This window comes from Haliotis rubra, unplaced genomic scaffold (assembly GCF_003918875.1).
Source record: "Haliotis rubra isolate DU_JTF1 unplaced genomic scaffold, ASM391887v1 Scf115, whole genome shotgun sequence".
Taxonomy (NCBI): Eukaryota; Metazoa; Mollusca; class Gastropoda; order Lepetellida; family Haliotidae; genus Haliotis; species Haliotis rubra.
This window is the reverse complement of record NW_025765059.1, coordinates 1,872,864-1,892,453: the sequence shown is the minus strand read 5'-3', so window position 1 is coordinate 1,892,453 and position 19,590 is coordinate 1,872,864. Positions and strand designations below refer to the sequence as shown.

At 41.3% G+C, this 19,590-nt stretch overlaps 1 protein-coding gene across 1 annotated transcript; it reads left to right on the top strand.

Annotated features, from left to right (window-relative positions):
• Positions 1 to 77: 77 nt before the first annotated feature.
• On the top strand, positions 78 to 19,590 carry LOC124254598 (sialin-like). The gene is given in 12 exon segments (XM_046688434.1): positions 78 to 714; positions 3,404 to 3,597; positions 5,370 to 5,603; positions 9,545 to 9,632; positions 10,660 to 10,727; positions 10,729 to 10,756; positions 11,393 to 11,514; positions 13,028 to 13,177; positions 14,639 to 14,771; positions 15,406 to 15,561; positions 17,032 to 17,117; positions 18,792 to 19,590. Coding segments are annotated over 12 exon segments (1,590 nt in total). The 5' UTR covers positions 78 to 620; the 3' UTR covers positions 19,029 to 19,590.

The following is a 19,590-nucleotide window of genomic DNA, read 5'->3' as shown; positions in this document are numbered from 1 at the left end:
AAGCTGGGCCCTGTCTCTAAGTTAGCGCATAGAAAGAAGGGAACCACATTAGAATTTGGATCTCCCCTTTATCGCGTAAGTGGCGAGCAAGTGGGTTTTTCCAAGCTCTAACAGCGACTACTTCACTCACTCCTACTTCATCCATAAAGGCGGGTGTACTTCAAACTCCTGAGCAGTGCCGTTTCGCGAATCACGTGCAACTAAATCAACATCAACATACAGTATGTCACAATAATAGAGGATGTCATGTGCTTCCTTTCAGCTCTTCTCGCTTGGTGCTCTTTTCAGATCTGTGAAATTATGGGTTAACCTTTACACAATCAGCAATCTGCGGATCTTTGTAAAACCTACCTCTGACTTATAGAGCCGCTCTGGATGGATTTTGATATCCAGTCACAGAGTGAGTGACGCCGTATATAGAGTCTATACGACGTTGTCCATAACCAAACAGGAGTCCGGTCTTGACAGGGCATTTACCGAGGCACGGTCGGTTTTGCATCTCATTGACATAGCTTTAACTAGCAAAACAATAATTTCAGATCTTGTGAATCATAACCAGCTGGTAACAGGTGCATCCGATAAACCACGACAGGACTCGTTCATGCAGGTATACAAGTATCATGTCTTATACTCCATCACATTCCGAGTCAGAAAATGAAGAAAACCGACCATTGATCCAGAATAATGGTACAGAAGCAAGACAGAGAGAAGAGGGTATTTATTTGTTGATTATTTTACGAGTCTAACATCTTTTATGTTTATTTTAATCATTTCATCTGATGTCAGTTCCAAACAGGAAAAAGGTTTCTAAAGTGATTTAGAATATATTACAGATAATAATTGTATGTTTTGTAACATTTTAGTCATCAGTTTGTGTCACAGCCTGCTTGCCCAGCATCTGGCATTGTAGATATGGGCATTTCTGTACAGAAACCTCGAGACCAGTGGAATTAATTTTCTTGTTCACACAAATAATGACACTCTGGAATTTGTTCTTTTGAGTGACATTTAGAAACTGGTGTGATGGACAGGAATGATTTCATCACTTGCTTGATAAAGGCGTTATGCCGTCTACACCGAAAAGTCACATCCATTGTAATAAAGTTGTCTATCCATAAAAAATTGTTCCTGTTTATTCTAGAATTTGTTCAAGATCTCATTTTAAATATGGGTATATAATTCCAAAAATGTCACAGATGTTTGAAACAGTTAAAATGGTACTTGTTGTTACCCTGGCTGTCTGGTTGGCGCTGAATGTAATATGTGCGAATATGGTATCACAATACAGAGTATGGTATCACATACAGAGTATGGTATCACAACACAGTATGGTATGGGGCGGTGGGGTAGCCTAGTGGTTAAAGTGTTGGCTCGTCACGCCGAGGATCCGGGTTCGATTCCCCACATGGGCACAATGTGTTAAGCCCATTTCTGGTGTCCCCCGCCGTGATATTGCTGGAATATTGCTAAAAGCGGCGTAAAACTAAACTCAGTCAGTCAGTCAGTATGGTATCACAACACAGAGTATTGTATCACATACAGAGTATGGTGTCACATACAGAGTATGGTATCACATACAGAGTATGATATCACAACACAGAGTATGATATCACAACACAGAGTATGGTATCACAACACAGAGTATGATATCACAACACAGAGTATGATATCACAACACAGAGTATAGTATGGTATCACAACACAGAGTATGGTATCACAACACAGAGTACACACAGAGTATGATATCACAACACAGAGTATGGTATCACAACACAGAGTATGGTATCACAACACAGAGTATGGTATCACAACACAGAGTATGGTATCACAACACAGAGTATGGTATCACAACACAGAGTATGGTATCACAACACAGAGTATGGTATCACAACACAGAGTATGGTATCACAGTACACAGAGTATGGTATCACAACACAGAGTATGGTATCACAACACAGAGTATGGTATCACAACACAGAGTATGGTATCACAACACAGAGTATGGTATCACAACACAGAGTATGGTATCACAACACAGAGTATGATATCACAACACAGAGTATGATATCACAACACAGAGTATGGTATCACAACACAGAGTATGATATCACAACACAGAGTATGATATCACAACACAGAGTATGGTATCACAATACAGAGTATGATATCACAATACAGAGTATGGTATCACAACACAGAGTATGGTATCACAATACAGAGTATGGTATCACAATACAGAGTATTTTATCACATCACAGCTGATGACTAAGGCCCACATGTTTTACTATTCCATGAGGCAACAGCTGCATCCAAGTGATTTCTGTCAACACACACAAGTAGGATTATTTATAGAAGAGCTGGTATAAAAACTGCTTTGGTAGTTCTGGTGTTCGTTGAGACCTCAGAGGCTACAGTCTAACTACACTAAAATTCTAATCTTCACTCTTGTTTTAGGTGTCATTGTTGAATTTCACTGCCAAAGTGTGATTCAAATCTCACTGAAATTTGAACTTTTTGAGGGGAGAAGTTGGGGTAGTATGTGATTGGAAAACATTAAGTATTTGGCTCTTGGAAATAAGTTCTATACATATATATCTGTTCTTTTACTGTTGAGTGTAATTTTGTTTTTGGCCAAGTGAGTGAATGAGTGAGTTTAGTTTTACGCCACTTTTAGCAATATTTGAGCAGTATCACGGCAGGGAACACCAGAAATGGGCTTTACACCTTGTACCCATGTGGGGAATAGAACCCGGGTCTTCGGCGTGACGAGCAAGTGAACCACTAGGCTACCCCAGCCCCCATTTTTGGCCAAGATATCTTTATGACAAAATAACTCTATATTTCTTCTTTTGCGTAATGACAAAGTTTGGTCATACGAAATCAGGTATTGAATATGGACACACAAATTAGTTTTGACCCCTGAGGTTGCACTTCAAGGTTATATAAGTATGGTGCTGTCATAGAAACAGTGAAGTGACACATGCTATTTCTGTTGAATGAGCATTAGGACTGTAACTGTATTCTCCTCAAAAGACTGACTGAGTTTGGTTTTACGCCGCTTTTTAGCAATATTCCAGCAACATCACGGCGGGGGACACCAGAAATGGGCTTCACACATTGTACCCATGTGGGGATTAGAACCCGGGTCTTCAGCGTGACGAGCCAACGCTTTAACCACTAGACTATCCCACCGCCCCTTCTCCTCAAAAGAAGATACACCTTTTTTTTTTCATTTGACTTTTGTTAATATTTCGTGTCATGATAAAATATTTATCTCTTAATTTGTCGTGTCATTATGGAAATCCATTGATACAGGGAGAGTGGAAACAATTTGAGGTTCCTTTTCTTTTCCCTTCTGCATGTTCTCTATAACCATAGCCATGACAGTATTGTTTGTCGACAGCATCATGTCAGTGGATTCAGGCAAGGCATGTCTTGGCACTCATGGCCTTCATTGGGTTCTTCAATGTCTACTGTCTTCGCGTCAACCTTAGTATGGCACTGGTTGCCATGGTGAACACATCTTCCACCGCTACCAACAATGACTCCATCTCCCAATGCAAACCGTTGTACAACACGTCAAGTCCTTCACAAAATGTATGTACAGAGTTGCTTGTTTGGAATCATTTCATTACATATCTATCACAAATATATTTTTGATTGTCTATTTTTATTGAGTATATCAATGAAAAAGTAAGGAAAGTGTTGCATTTTTTAGGAGATGGATTTAATTCTAATTCTGCATATGGGCATGGTAGTAAAATTACAAACCTAATACCAATCTGTTGGTCAGGAGCACCTCAAAATGAAGTCCCTGAACCCTAAGGCTCTGTGAAAATGTTGACGTTTGCCAGATTTTACTTATGAAACACCACAATTCATTGTACCAAATTGGATAAATGTTATCAAATTGAAGCTCAACAAAATTTCTGTGTGGGGCAACCCCAACACAGGGTTTGTCAGGAACAATGAAGCATTCTTGTATACTGTCTCCTATGTAAGGCTGGTGTGGCAGCCATATGTTACAAATGCATATGTAAGTAGATTTCAACATTATAACCATATCTGCGTTTACCAAAATAATCTCATGAACCTGACAACAGGTATGGCGAGCGAGCTGTTTAAGGTGCCAGGCTAGTGATCTAGCAAGCTTGAGGTGCCGGGATCAAGCCCACCTGTGACAGGGTGTAAAAACCTTTAAGTCAACTTTGTGTGCAGACTCTTTCAGTGTTGTCACAACCCGTAGTGTACAGTGCACAACCCTGTGCACTTAAAAGAGCCCATGAATCCGTTGGTAAATGACCATATGGTATCACATGAATGCGCGCAAACACCTACTGGGAATTCCTGTATTTAATTTTAAGCCCATGCAAAATTTAGCCCATGGGCTAAAATACAGGATTTTTTTCCTTATATAAGCCCATGGGCTTAAATTTGGATTAAATTCTTGGGTGTTTAGATTGAGGGTCCCTTTCTAAACGTGGAGACTTTGACTCTGAATAGTGTCACTTTCAGTCAGTCACTCCTGTCATATTAGTTTGATGTTCATGTTTTGCATTAAATAGACTGTTAATGTCATCATTTTCATAACTTTCAATTTTGAATTTATAGATCAGTTTCCTGATTAGAGAGTTAAAAAAAATCCTGATTGTTTTCATTTTTATCAAAATATTGTTCATTTTCAAATTTAAGCCCTGGGCTTAAATATGGTTAAAATAAAATATCACTAGAACTGTGATTTTCCAGTAGTTGTGGGTACAGCAACGTGCAGTAAACTTGGACAATTTTACTTAGTAGTGTGACTATATGTCCCAGTCCACCCAGCTGTGAATGGGTACCTCGTAAGTATGGGAAAGCCACAATAACTTGGTGCGCCTACTGGCTACAAGAGTTGTATGCTCCCCAGGGAGTTGAGATTGATAATACGATGTGCTGTTGAGATTGACATCCAATGATCAAGGGAAAAACCCAGCGCCTTGAGCATGTACTAGTTGGGTGGATATGTGCGCTATAAGTATTCTAAATATCCTATAATAGTATAATAATATAGAACAAACACATTCTAGTGTGATTTTTATGGACAAAGTGTTTCATAGATGAAGATTGTTTTAAGAATGTGAATTACAATGTAATTTCACATATAACCTGTGTTACATTTGATCACCTTCTAAATGGCATTGTGGCAATACTGTACAGCCATTTGTAGACGGAATGACAATACAGATCTAATTATGATCATATGACAAAATATTCAGCTGATGAATTTTCACCACAGCATCTGTAAAGGAAAAACTGGACTACAATGTTCACTTGGATAGTCAGTGTAAGTAGTTGTGTTCAGTTTACTGAGTGTAGGTGAATGATTGCAGATTGGAGAGTTCAATTGGGATGAACAGACACAAGGCTTCATCCTTGGTGCCTTCTTCTATGGTTACGTCACGACACAGGTGCCGGGAGGATTCCTGGCAGAGAAATATGGGGCCAAGCGTATCTTTGGATTTGGAGTTCTGTCCACATCAGTCCTCACACTGTTCACACCTCTAGCAGCCCGCTGGCACCTCTACGCTTTCTACGCCCTCAGAATCCTGGAGGGAATAGGGGAGGTAATTCCAGTATTTCCTTTTTCACTGACATCTTCTTGAATCTTTGTTTTTGGCAGCATTAAAATCTTTTGATTTAACTGATGTACATATTCATTACATATTCATTCATCGGCAATAAAATTAGAAGGGTCGGTCGGGCGATGAGAAACACAAAAATAAAAATGCTGCCCATATTCTCACTCACTCAGCTGTACCTTATAATGATGATAGTCAAATCTAAATGTAGGGTGGATGAAACAAATAGTTGCCTTAAACAAAGGCATAAAGTGACACAGAAAAACACATGCGGAAGGATTAAAGCAACTAATTGTGTTTCAGTCTTTCCCTGGCTAGTGGTCAAAGGATGACAGGGTGCTGAGTTACATCCATTGGCTTATTAACAATTATTCTGTGCATTATATCTCCTATTCATGAGCTTGAAATCATCCACCAATGAAAACGTCTCACTAAAGCTTAGAGAGGTTAACATAGCAGCGATAAAAAAAAGTCGAGACCCTGCAACGTATAAAAAAAAGTCAGACCATGGATGATGGACTTTTGTGTGGAAGAGATGTTTCCATAGGAAGGAGGGAAGTTCTTATGCTGCAAGGCTTGTTGACTTGATGAATATAGAGTGATTTCATTTGTGTGACGTTTCCTGCCATGTGATATGTTCCAGGGTGTGACGTTTTCTGCCATTATATTCCAGGGTGTGACGTTTCCTGCCATGTGATATGTTCCAGGGTGTGACATTTCCTGCCATGTGATATGTTCCAGGGTGTGGCGTGCCACATTTCCAGGGTGCGTTTGTGCTGTATGTTCCAGGGTGTGGCGTTTCCTGCCATGTGATATGTTCCAGGGTGTGACATTTCCTGTGATATTTCCTGCCATGTGATATGTTCCAGGGTGTGACATTTCCTGCCATGTGATATGTTCCAGGGTGTGAGGGTGTTTCCTGCCATGTGATATGTTCCAGGGGTGTGACATTTCCTGCCATGTGTGATATGTTCCAGGGTGTGACATTTCCATGTGATATGTTCCAGGGTGTGGCATTTCCTGCTGATGTGATATGTTCCCAGGGTGTGACATTTGGTGTGATATGTTCCTGCCATGTGTGATATGTTCCAGGGTGTGACGTTTCCTGCCATGTGATATGTTCCAGGGTGTGACATTTCCTGCCATGTGATATGTTCCAGGGTGTGACATTTCCTGGGTGTGACATTTCCTGCCATGCGCTATCTGATATGTTCCAGGGTGTGACATTTCCTACCATGTGATATGTTCCAGGGTGTGACGGTGTGATATGTTCCAGGGTGTGACATTTCCTACCATGTGATATGTTCCAGGGTGTGGCGTTTCCTGTATCTGATATGTTCAGGGTGTGGCGTTTTCTGCCATTATATTCCAGGGTGTGACGCTTCCTGCTGTGTGATATGTTCCAGGGTGTGGCGTTTCCTGTGAAATGTTCCAGGGTGTTGAGTTTCCTCCGCCATGTGATGTTCCTGGTTGTGACATTTTGCCATGTGATATGTTCCTGGGTGTGACATTTCCTGCCATGTGATATGTTCCTGTGACATTTCCAGCTGTGTGATGTTTCCAGGGTGTGATGTTTCCTGCTGTGTGATATGTTCCTGGGTGTGACGTTTCCTACCATGTGATATGTTCCTGGGTGTGACATTTCCTACCATGTGATATGTTCCTGGGTGTGACATTTCCTACCATGTGATATGTTCCTGGGTGTGACATTTCCTACCATGTGATATGTTCCTGGTTGTGACATTTCCTGCTGTGTGATTTGTTCCAGGGTGTGACATTTCCTGCTGTGTGATTTGTTCCAGGGTGTGACATTTCCTGCCATGTGATATGTTCCTGGGTGTGACATTTCCTACCATGTGATATGTTCCTGTGATATGACATTTCCTGCTGTGTGATTTGTTCCAGGGTGTGATGTTTCCTGCTGTGTGATATGTTCCTGGGTGTGACATTTCCTGCTGTGTGATTTGTTTCCTGTGACATATGTTCCTGCTGTGTGATATGTTCCTGGTGACGCTTCCTACCATGTGATATATTCCTGGGTGTGACATTTCCTACCATGTGATATGTTCCAGGGTGTGGCGTTTCCTGCTATCTGATATGTTCCAGGGTGTGACGTTTTCTGCCATTATATTCCAGGGTGTGACGTTTCCTGCTGTGTGATATGTTCCAGGGTGTGACGTTTCCTGCCATGTGAAATGTTCCAGGGTGTTGAGTTTCCTGCTCTCTGATATGTTCCTGGTTGTGACATTTCCTGCCATGTGATATGTTCCTGGGTGTGACATTTCCTACCATGTGATATGTTCCTGGGTGTGACATTTCCTGCTGTGTGATTTGTTCCAGGGTGTGATGTTTCCTGCTGTGTGATATGTTCCTGGGTGTGACATTTTGCCTGTGATATGTTCCAGGGTGTACGTTCCTACCATGGATATGTTCCTGGGTGTGACATTTCCTACCATGTGTGATATGTTCCTGGGTGTGACATTTCCTACCATGTGATATGTTCCTGGGTGTGACATTTCCTACCATGTGATATGTTCCAGGGTGGCGTTTCCTACCATGTGACATGTTCCTGCTGTGTGATATGTTCCAGGGTGTGACATTTCCTACCATGTGATATGTTCCAGGGTGTGACGTTTCCTGCTATGTGATATGTTCCTGGGTGTGACATTTCCTACCATGTGATATGTTCCTGGGTGTGACATTTCCTGCTGTGTGATTTGTTCCAGGGTGTGATGTTTCCTGCTGTGTGATATGTTCCTGGGTGTGACATTTCCTGCTGTGTGATTTGTTCCAGGGTGTGACATTTCCTGCTGTGTGATATGTTCCTGGGTGTGACGTTTCCTACCATGTGATATATTCCTGGGTGTGACATTTCCTACCATGTGATATGTTCCAGGGTGTGGCGTTTCCTGCTATCTGATATGTTCCAGGGTGTGACGTTTTCTGCCATTATATTCCAGGGTGTGACGTTTCCTGCTGTGTGATATGTTCCAGGGTGTGATGTTTCCTGCCATGTGAAATGTTCCAGGGTGTTGAGTTTCCTGCTCTCTGATATGTTCCTGGTTGGGACGTTTCCTGCCATGTGATATGTTCCTGGGTGTGACATTTCCTGCTGTGTGATATGTTCCAGGGTGTGATGTTTCCTACCATGTGATATGTTCCTGGGTGTGATGTTTCCTGCTGTGTGATATGTTCCTGGGTGTGACATTTCCTGCTGTGTGATATGTTCCAGGGTGTGACGTTTCCTACCATGTGATATGTTCCTGGGTGTGACATTTCCTGCTGTGTGATATGTTCCAGGGTGTGACGTTTCCTACCATGTGATATGTTCCTGGGTGTGACATTTCCTGCTGTGTGATATGTTCCAGGGTGTGGCGTTTCCTACCATGTGATATGTTCCTGGGTGTGACGTTTCCTACCATGTGATATGTTCCTGGGTGTGACATTTCCTACCATGTGATATGTTCCAGGGTGTGGCGTTTCCTGCTGTGTTATATATTCCAGGGTGTGACGATTCCTGCCATGTGATATGTTCCAGGGTGTGACGTTTCTTGTCATGTGATATGTTCCAGGGTGTGACGTTTCCTGTCATGTGATATGTTCCTGGGTGTGGAGTTTCCTACCATGTGATATGTTCCAGGGTGTGACGTTTCCTGCTATGTGATATATTCCAAGGTGTGACGTTTCCTGCTGTGTGATATGTTCCAGGGTGTGACGTTTCCTGCCATTGTGTTCCAGGGTGTGACGTTTCCTTCCATTATGTTCCAGGGTGTGACATTTCCTGCCATTATGTTCCAGGATGTGACGTTTCCTGCCATGTTATATATTCCAGGGTGTGACGTTTCCTTCCATTATGTTCCAGGGTGTGACGTTTCCTGCTATGTGATATTTTCCAGGAGGTGACGTTTCCTTCCATTATGTTCCAGGGTGTGACATTTCCAGCTATGCATGCGATGTGGGGGAACTGGGCCCCGGTCTGGGAGCGGAGTAAACTTGCAGGTTTCTCCTACTCAGGTGTGTACAGACTGCCCCCAGCAGTCACCAGGAACAGACTACATTTGTATATGTCAGTTTGTTTGGAGATATCTTTCAACTGCAAGACTCATTTGTTGTCCCAATCAGATATACATGTTGACAAAATTCTGGAAAAACTGGAAATACAGTGACCTTTGTTCATATAGGAGATAATGAATTTAGAGTGACAAGGATATTTTAGTGCAGTTGTGACATCTGAAAGGTTTGTATTAAGGTGGGAGGTCAGTCTTCTACCCACGTTGTTGATATCACACATTAAGAAAATGAAATGTATACTATTCATATTTGTAGATAAGCAGGTTTCTAATCCCTTGTTACAAAATCAACCAATCAGAATCTTTTCACATTCTTTTTTGTTAAATTTTAGATCATATACAAATGTATAACTTGTTTCAATTATTTTCATCAACAACTATAGTCCGTTTGCAGTGAAAACGTACCAATGAATTTCAAAAAAGTAAATCAAATAAAGTGAAATTAAGATTGCGAATCCTCATAATTTTACCTTGCCAATTGAACTTTCAAATCTCAGAATTTTATTCAGCACATTAAATGAAACCCCGAGAACAAGAAGGGTTGGTTTCTACGGTAGTCTAACTTAACGCTCATCACGCACCACACGTGCATTTGTTTCACTGTTCCAACTACCGCACGTACCCCCTTGTAATACAAACCAATAATAGCAATTTGAAACTATGAATATTTGTTAAACAGCTTTTATCCTAAGCTGAATAAAATTCTGAGATTTAAAAGTTCAATTGGCAAGGTAAAATTATGAGGATTCGCAATCTTCATTTGACTTTATTTGATTTACTTTTTTGTTTAAAGTGAAATTCATCGGTACGTTTTCACTGCAAACAGACTATAGCTATGTATCAAAATCATTCTACAACCCTTCACACCATTTTGAGCACAATTAAAAGAATATTCATACTTCTTTCATCAAACTATAGTGGATTTTTCTTCACCCACCTTTTGTTTAAGGGAGATTTACTATCGTTTTCAGGATCTTGGCTTGGAACAGTGGTCTCAATGCCCATATCTGGAGTGCTGTGTGTGTCGAACATTCTTGGGGGGATGGCCGTCAGTCTTCTATATATTTGGTGAGCCTATATATATTTGGTGAGTCTGTTGTATAACATCTGTATTACTCCACTCCGCAGTATTCCAGGTGAATAGTCCCACAGCCTGTAAATGTCTGGACAAGACAATCCAGTAGTTCCGATTATGGTAAACTATGCAGGTCTACAATGTCACATAATGAACAAAGCCCGACCACCGGATCAATGTTTAGTAGCCAGCAACATAGGTGGAGTGAGTGAGTGAGTTTAGTTTTACGCCACACTCAGCAATATTCCAGCTATATGGCGGCGGTGGGTAAATAATCGAGACTGGACCAGACAATCCAGTGATCAACAGCATGAGCATCGATCTGCTTAATTGGGAACCGATGACATGTGTCAACCAAGTCAGCGAGCCTGACCACCCGATCCCGTTAGTCGCCTCTTACGACAAGCATAGTCGCCTTTTACGACAAGCATGGGTTACTGAAGACCAATTCTAACCCGGGACCTTCACGGGTCAACATAGGTGGACAGGTACTAGGCATGGAATGGCTAGCTCACGTGCTCGGGTAGGTCCTGAGTAGGACATAGATACCCACAGGGCTAGCATAATTAGTTAAGTACCTAGATAATTATAGGTTCAGGAAGATATGAGGTGTGTCTGCTCTATGACAGGTGCTGTAAGCTGTGTATGGGTGCTGGCCTGGTTCTGTCTGATACACGAAACACCAGCTGACCATCCTCGTATTTCAAAATCAGAGAAGGAGTATATCGAGAACTCTATCGGGAAAAGGGAGGTAAGTGTGCACGTCACAGAATGTGAGTGAGTGAGTTTAGTTTTACGCCGCTTTTAGCAATATTCCAGCAATAGCATGACGAGGGACACCAGAAATGGGCTTTACACCATGTGCCCATGTGGGGAATTGAACCCAGGTCTTCGGTATGATGAAAGAACACCTTAACCACCAGGCAACCCCACTGCCCCCACTTCATAGAAAAAAGCATTTATGAATTTTTGCTTGAACAATTTAACATTCAATAAACAATTTCAGTTCCCATTCACGTTACTCATGACACTATATAAACTACTGACACTGACATTACTTCTGTATCTGTCAGTATAGTCATTGAACAATCAGAAAAAAACAACTGAATTAACATGTTAATCTAAATTAATTGGTTACGGTTCTGAAAACAAGTGGATCTTGTCCATAGACATTTTGGCAGTATTATTGAAAAGTAGTCACACATAAACTTAATAGGCATCCCAGACACTTAGGAAATTGACAGAGCAACAAGCTCATTAAAAACCATACATGAGTTAAATATGTTTTCTCTGATGGAACTGCAGTGAACCCTCTTAGTTCAACGATGAAACTACCGGTATAACATTTTCGATAAAAGTTACAAAGCTATTTCTTACCCCTTCTGTGCTGCTGTCTTCTGTAAACACCAATATCATACACATGGCAATGTGGACTGTCATTTGATTGTAGGCTTTAGTAGGGTTAGCTGCTAAACATAACTGATTGATCTCGAAATTGAGAATTCATTGTAGCAGTGTTTTGGCAGTAGCTATAATATACTGTAAATCATGAAATTAATGCGAGCATTTTATTAATGCAAAAAATGTGTCTGTACTCTTTTCGCATTATTATAATGACGCATTTCAGTCTGACCATGTCTGCTTAATAAAAGACAGAAAACGTAAATCTGTTGACACTACACATTACACCAATACAGGTCACTTCCTCATTACAGGTATCTCAAACCACATGTAATTATCACTGGTCATTGTTTAAAGTCACTCAAGCACATCAGCCAGACGGACATTCTCCAGCCACGTGTTTGTTGTACCTTGGTAGATGACTTGTGTCTTTCAAGTCGGATTACGTTTATACATGTTGTCATAAGACAAGTAGTAGCAAGCACGCTCATGATCAAACATGTCAGCTCATTTCCATTCATTGCTTAACAAGCTCAATTCAGGTTATTTGGTAAATAACAAGTGTGAAAAGAAAAAAGAACAACACCAAAGATTCAGGGTGTCACATTTTATCATCAACACAGATTCCTGAGCTCGCATTAATTTCGTGACGCATTTTAGACTAGACCCTCGCAATCGCATTAAATTTGTGACGCATTAATTTCATGATTTACAGTACTTGGCCTGGTTTGCTCTAAGATATTCTGCAGGTGATGTCAAGAGTAGTGCCTGCTGGATATCCTTAAAGAACTGTTCAGTTAAAGTTGAAACAAGACTGTGAGTTTGTAGTGTAACAGTTGATAATCTGATGAAGTGTATACCAGAGACTACCCACCCCATGGAAGAAGATCTTCAGCAGTAGTGCATTGTGGGGGATTGCTGTGGTCAGTTTTACCAACAACTGGGGCAGCTACGTCTTTCTGACATGTCTGCCAACATTCATGCAGCGAATTCTCAAGTTTGACATCAAATCTGTGAGTAAATCTGATGTATGAAAGTGCAGTCTTACTAGTGTATGTCTGAGCAGGGCTTTTTATGCAAGGTCTCTGTGTATTTACATTGTATGGCGGCACACAGGCAGGAGGATGCCAAGCATTGTTTGGTGTACCAATTGCCAAGACTTGCTAGTGGTATTCTGAATGGGTCAGTTTAGGAGACTCAATGCCCCGAAAAGTGAGATGAAGTCTTTTGATGTGCCAATGCTTTCAAGTGTTGAAAAATGTACATGTCCTTTTTCTCTTATAAATTCACCAAAATACTAAGCTTTTGAACATGCATGGTCATGCATTCTATGCACAAGTTCCTGTCCATTTCATATGTACCAACTGTGTACAATGACAGAAAAAATACCTTATTATATGCATTCCTCCGTGTATTGTAATGGGATGTATTAGAAGAGAAGAATATATATGTTTATACTAATGAAAGTGTTCCTCCATATGATGTTAAGATATGTATTCCTCCATCTGTTCTTATGGCATGTGATGTTATATATTATTCTGTGTGATGTTATGTATTCCTCCATGTGATGTTATGTATTCCTCCATGTGATATTATTTATTCCTCCATGTGATGTTATGTATTCCTCCATGTGATGTTTCAGCATGGGTTTCTCCATGTGATGTGATGTATTCTTCGGTGTGATGTTATGTATTCCTCCATGTGATATTATTTATTCCTCCATGTGATGTTATGTATTCCTCCATGTGATGTTTCAGCATGTTTTCTCTGTGTGATGTTATGTATTCCTCCATTTGATGTTATGTATTTCTCCGTGTGATGTTATGTATTCCTCCATGTGATGTTTCAGCATGTTTTCTTCGTGTGATGTTATGTATTCCTCCATGTGATGTTATGTATTTCTCCGTGTGATGTTATGTATTCCTCCATGTGATGTTTCAGCATGAGTTCCTCCGTGTGTGATGTGTGATGCTATGTATTCCTCCATGTGATGTTGTGCATATTTCTCCGTGTGATGTTATGTATTCCTCCATGTGATGTTATGTATTTCTCCGTGTGATGTTATGTATTCCTCCATGTGATGTTTCAGCATGTTTTCTCTGTGTGATGTTATGTATTCCTCCATGTGATGTTATGTATTTCTCCGTGTGATGTTATGTATTCCTCCATGTGATGTTATGTATTCCTCCATCTGATGTTATGTATTCCTCCTCCTGATGTTATGTATTCCTCCTCGTGACGTTTCAACATGAGTTCCTCCGTGTGATGTTATGGTATATATTCCTCCCTGTGAGGCTATGTATTCCTCCATGTTATTTTTCAGCATGAGTTCCTCCGTGTGATGTTATGGTATATATTCCTCCCTGTGAGGCTATGTATTCCTCCATGTTATGTTTCAGCATGAGTTCCTCCAAGTGATGTTTTTGCAACTATTCCAATGTGTTAGTTTTAACCCAGTTTTCCCATCATCACAGGATGGTCTGCTGTCGGCACTGCCATATATAGCAATATGGATCTCACAGATGATGTCTGGGTTCATCGCAGACTATCTCCGAACACACAACTACCTCAGTACTGTTGGCACCCGTCGGTTAATGACATCACTTGGTAGGCTGTACTTTCATTCTTCAGTAGCCGGCATACAGGCACCAATTCCCTTCCTGTCCACATGGACTAGCTCACCATGATGTGTGTTGGAATCATTGACCACATCATATCACTTCTTAATGCCTTTCTGAAATCCATTTGTGTGATACTCAGTCACATGAGCTTATGCTGTGGGGTGCTGACATAAGCTGAAGCATGGAGAACTATGTGTTAGAACAGAAACACAGGGATTTACCTCGAGTCCTGTATTTGAGGGTCCCTGGGACTCATACTCTTAATTTTCAGGGGTCCTGGACAACAGAATGGGGGTTCCAGACACGTAAATATTAATATTAATACTGTTGTTGTATTGTGTATCATGATCATCACATTGTTGCATAAATTAAATTGCAAATGATACCATTACCCAGCTAGTAGCAAACTCAGTGATAACTTATTGTTACTTGATTGGAACTTTTACAAAAAGTATCCCTCTGGATGCGGTAATAAATTTTGTTGCATCCATTGTCAATTTTTATGCGAATAGGACTCAGGAATTCGTCCTGTAAATCCCTGCAAACAGACATATTCTGTCTTGACCAACATTCCTGGTTCTCCTCCAGAATTGTTGGACTGACCAAAATCCTGTTTTCAGGTGAACTGCTGCCAGCTGTTGGTGTCATTGGTGTCAGCTATGTTGGTTGTGACCATATTTGGGCGGTGATCCTTTTGACTGTTGCCTTTGGGACAAATGGATTTGGTATGGGGGGTTTCAACATCAATCACCTTGATATTGAGCCCAAGTTTGCAGGTAAGAGTTGTCTCAGAATAATTCAGAGTTGTCTCCCTTCCCCACAACAATAAACATGGTAAACTATTTTGGATTAGGAAATACAGGTTGTACAAGATGCCTTATAACCATGTAGTAGGAGTGGATGGTTTCACTGCTTTTGTGTATCATCTACCCAGACGGCTCGGGTTGTAAACATGGTAAATTATTTTTGATTAGGAAATACAGGTTGTATTAGATGCCTTATACCCATGTGATAGGAGTGGATGGTTTCACTGCTTTTGTGTATCATCTACCAAGATGGCTCGGGTTGTAAACATGCAGTCAGCCACTGGTTTGTTAGGCCATACTGGGCTGCCTGTTAGAGGGCGCCTATTACACAATTGTCTTGGCAGTTGTCATGTAGTTGGAGTATTGCTGATGGCAGCTTAAAACATCCTTCATTTGAGCACTTGCTCATTTTTCATAAATGCATTGTACCAGTTTATGTTTATTGTCTTAGATTTAAGTTGGGAATTGTCTGACAAGTCATGGCTGATCTTGTTTTGATGGTTTGTTGTTCACTGCCTGTTAGAGGGTGCCTATTACAAGTCTTCAGTTGCAATAATCAGCTAAAACAGCCACTTGATTTTTCATCAATGTTTATTGTCTTAGATTTAAGTTGGGGCTGACAACCCGGGTTTGATAGGACATTCCATGTAGTCGTAGTAAGATGACACACAATCAATCTTGTCAGTAACACACCCTTGAAATCTGATCGAGAAATTAGGAGAAGTAGAATAAGTGAACCCCTTGAAGATTTGTATTATTTCAAACTCAATTAACTCAAACCATGTTATTGTTAATATATAGTTTCTCTATAACTTTGCATATTGACCTGTAGTTATGTTTCACTTGTTGAAACTGAATTCCAGATACAACAAAAACAATAGTGTCACTTGGACATAAGGTTTAAATAGTGGTTCATTTAACAGGGCTGTGTTCGAAATAGCCACTGGCCCACTAGCCTGTGGCTAGTAAAAATCCAGTCAGACCAGTAAATCTCCACAGTCAATGGCCCGAATTCGAATGGCTAGTGAATTTTCATGGGGTCATTTTGTAAATACATGTAAATCACTCTCTCCGACTTGTTAAGTTATGATACACTTTTAAATCATGCAAGATTATGCCCTGATAAAAATGTTCATCATATTTGCAGATTAATGATGAAACCTGTGTCTATATTCAAATTTCGGGCCAGTGAATAATTCTGTGGGCTAGTAACTTTCAGGCATTGCTAGCCTGTCAAAATTTGGAAACTATTTCGCACACTGTCACAGGGTGTCCTTGGCCATAATAGATGTTGTGTTATATGACAGAAAATGCTCACATGACAAGTTGGCACTAGTTTGTTCTGTGTTCTGTGTACTGAAAGTTACAGTGTATGACCTAGAACTATGAATGATAATGTGACTTTTAATGGTTTCTTTCACAGCATGTTTTGTGTTGTAGGTGTGATGCTGGGGATTACTAACGGTATAGCCTCCATCCCAGGATTCCTAGCACCGGCAGTCGTGGGCTACATCACCAACAACAGGGTGAGTTTCACCGGCAGTTCAGGGACTGTATCACCAACAACAACAGGGTGAGTTTCACCGGCAGTTCAGGGACTGTATCACCAACAACAGGGTGAGTTTCACCAGCAGTTCAGGGACTGTATCACCAACAACAGGGTGAGTTTCACCAGCAGTTCAGGGACTGTATCACCAACAACAACAGGGTGAGTTTCACCAGCAGTTCAGGGACTGTATCACCAACAACAGGGTGAGTTTCACCAGCAGTTCAGGGACTGTATCACCAACAACAGGGTGAGTTTCACCAGCAGTTCAGGGACTGTATCACCAACAACAGGGTGAGTTTCACCGGCAGTTCAGGGACTGTATCACCAACAACAGGGTGAGTTTCACCGGCCGTTCAGGGACTGTATCACCAACAACAGGGTGAGTTTCACCGGCAGGTCAGGGACTGTATCAACAACAGGGTGAGTTTCTCCAGCAGTTCAGGGACTGTATTACCAACAACAGGGTGAGTTTCACCGGCAGTTCAGGGACTGTATAACCAACAACAGGGTGAGTTTCACCAGCAGTTCAGGGACTGTATCACCAACAACAGGGTTAGTTTCACCAACAGTTCAGGGACTGTATTACCAACAACAGGGTGAGTTTCACCAGCAGTTCAGGGACTGTATCACCAACAACAGGGTGAGTTTCACCAGCAGTTCAGGGACTGTATCACCAACAACAGGGTGAGTTTCACCAGCAGTTCAGGGACTGTATCACCAACAACAGGGTGAGTTTCACCAGCAGTTCAGGGACTGTATCACCAACAACAGGGTGAGTTTCACCAGCAGTTCAGGGACTGTATCACCAACAACAGGGTGAGTTTCACCGGCAGTTCAGGGACTGTATAACCAACAACAGGGTGAGTTTCACCAGCAGTTCAGGACTGTATAACCAACAACAGGGACTGTATCACCAACAACAGGGTGAGTTTCACCAGCAGTTCAGGGACTGTATCACCAACAACAGGGTGAGTTTCACCAGCAGTTCAGGGACTGTATCACCAACAACAGGGTGAGTTTCACCAGCAGTTCAGGGACTGTATCACCAACAACAGGGTGAGTTTCACCAGCAGTTCAGGGACTGTATCACCAACAACAGGGTGAGTTTCAGGGACTGTATCACCAACAACAGGGTGAGTTTCGCCGGCCGTTCAAGGACTGTATCACCAACAACAAAAATAGTTACATAACAAACTATTATCATTTTGTTTTCATTTTCCGTGTGAAGTTTTACAAGGGTACAGTAACAGTGGATAAAGCTATGTCCAGTGTATGAAATCCCAGCCAGACACCAGGGTGGTAACTTAACAATGTTACCAGCCCAAAATGGATTTAACCAGACCAGACACCAAGATATGGTGTATTTACTCAGATGTATGGAACATCTAAATTTTATACCAGACCATTGGGCTGGCTAGCTGTAAAATTAGACCGTCCGGCAGAAATCTAGCCGTCTCTGGGCAGTCGGATGGGCCTTATTTCATACACTGGTATCACCAGGGTTAGTTTGACCAAAAGTAGAGGGGCCGTATGACAAGTCCCAGTAGCTCAGGGGTAGTGTCACCAACAACAAGATGAGTTTCCCTTCTGCCTTTCCATGGTAATGTAAGAACTGGTTGAAATATTCATAATTCACTTGATTGTGTTTCAGGAAACTGTTGAGAGTTGGAGCTATGTCTTTTATCTGACTGCTGGGATCTATGTCTTTGGTGCCCTGGTATATCTTGTTCTGGCCCGGGGAGATGAAATGGCATGGGCAAGGGAGAGGCCATTGCATATCAGCTCTGTCAATGAGAATAGCAGCAATATACAGACAAACAGACAGACATGGCCGCCTCCTCAACAGGACGTCCACATCCCTCCACCCCCTGACTACACAGAAACATGACGTCACCAGTAAACCATGTGCTTCCATGTGGACAATAGGAACATCAGTGTGATTGTAATGAGTTTGAGTACCAGCTTTGACCCAGTCAGGAGATCTGTTGATGAATAGACAACTTCTTTATTGCAGCGGATGTGATGTTTCAGTGTAGATCCTAACACTGTTATTCAGCAAAGTTAGTTGTTTTTTTCAAGGGTTCCATGAAAGTGATAAATGCGATGTCCCACAGTTTATTGTGATGAGGGAATCTCCATATATTGCTCAATGTTAAACTCAGGCAAGTTGTTCCTGCTCTGAAATATGGTTGCTGGACAACATTGTTTTCATAAATTATTTTGAAACTTTGGTGACCTGTATGTCACTTCCAGTTTATTTTGTCACCATATACATTTTAGCAAAGTTTACTTGAAGGCACTTTGTACGAGGGTCGCTCAAAAAGTACTCGGCTATAACTATATTCTCGATGTCCAATGTTTGAAAAGGTTCCATTATTTTAAAGGAATCATTAGCAAAGCCATATCCAAAATTTCACATATGTGGGTAATGTGGTCAATGAGATATTAGT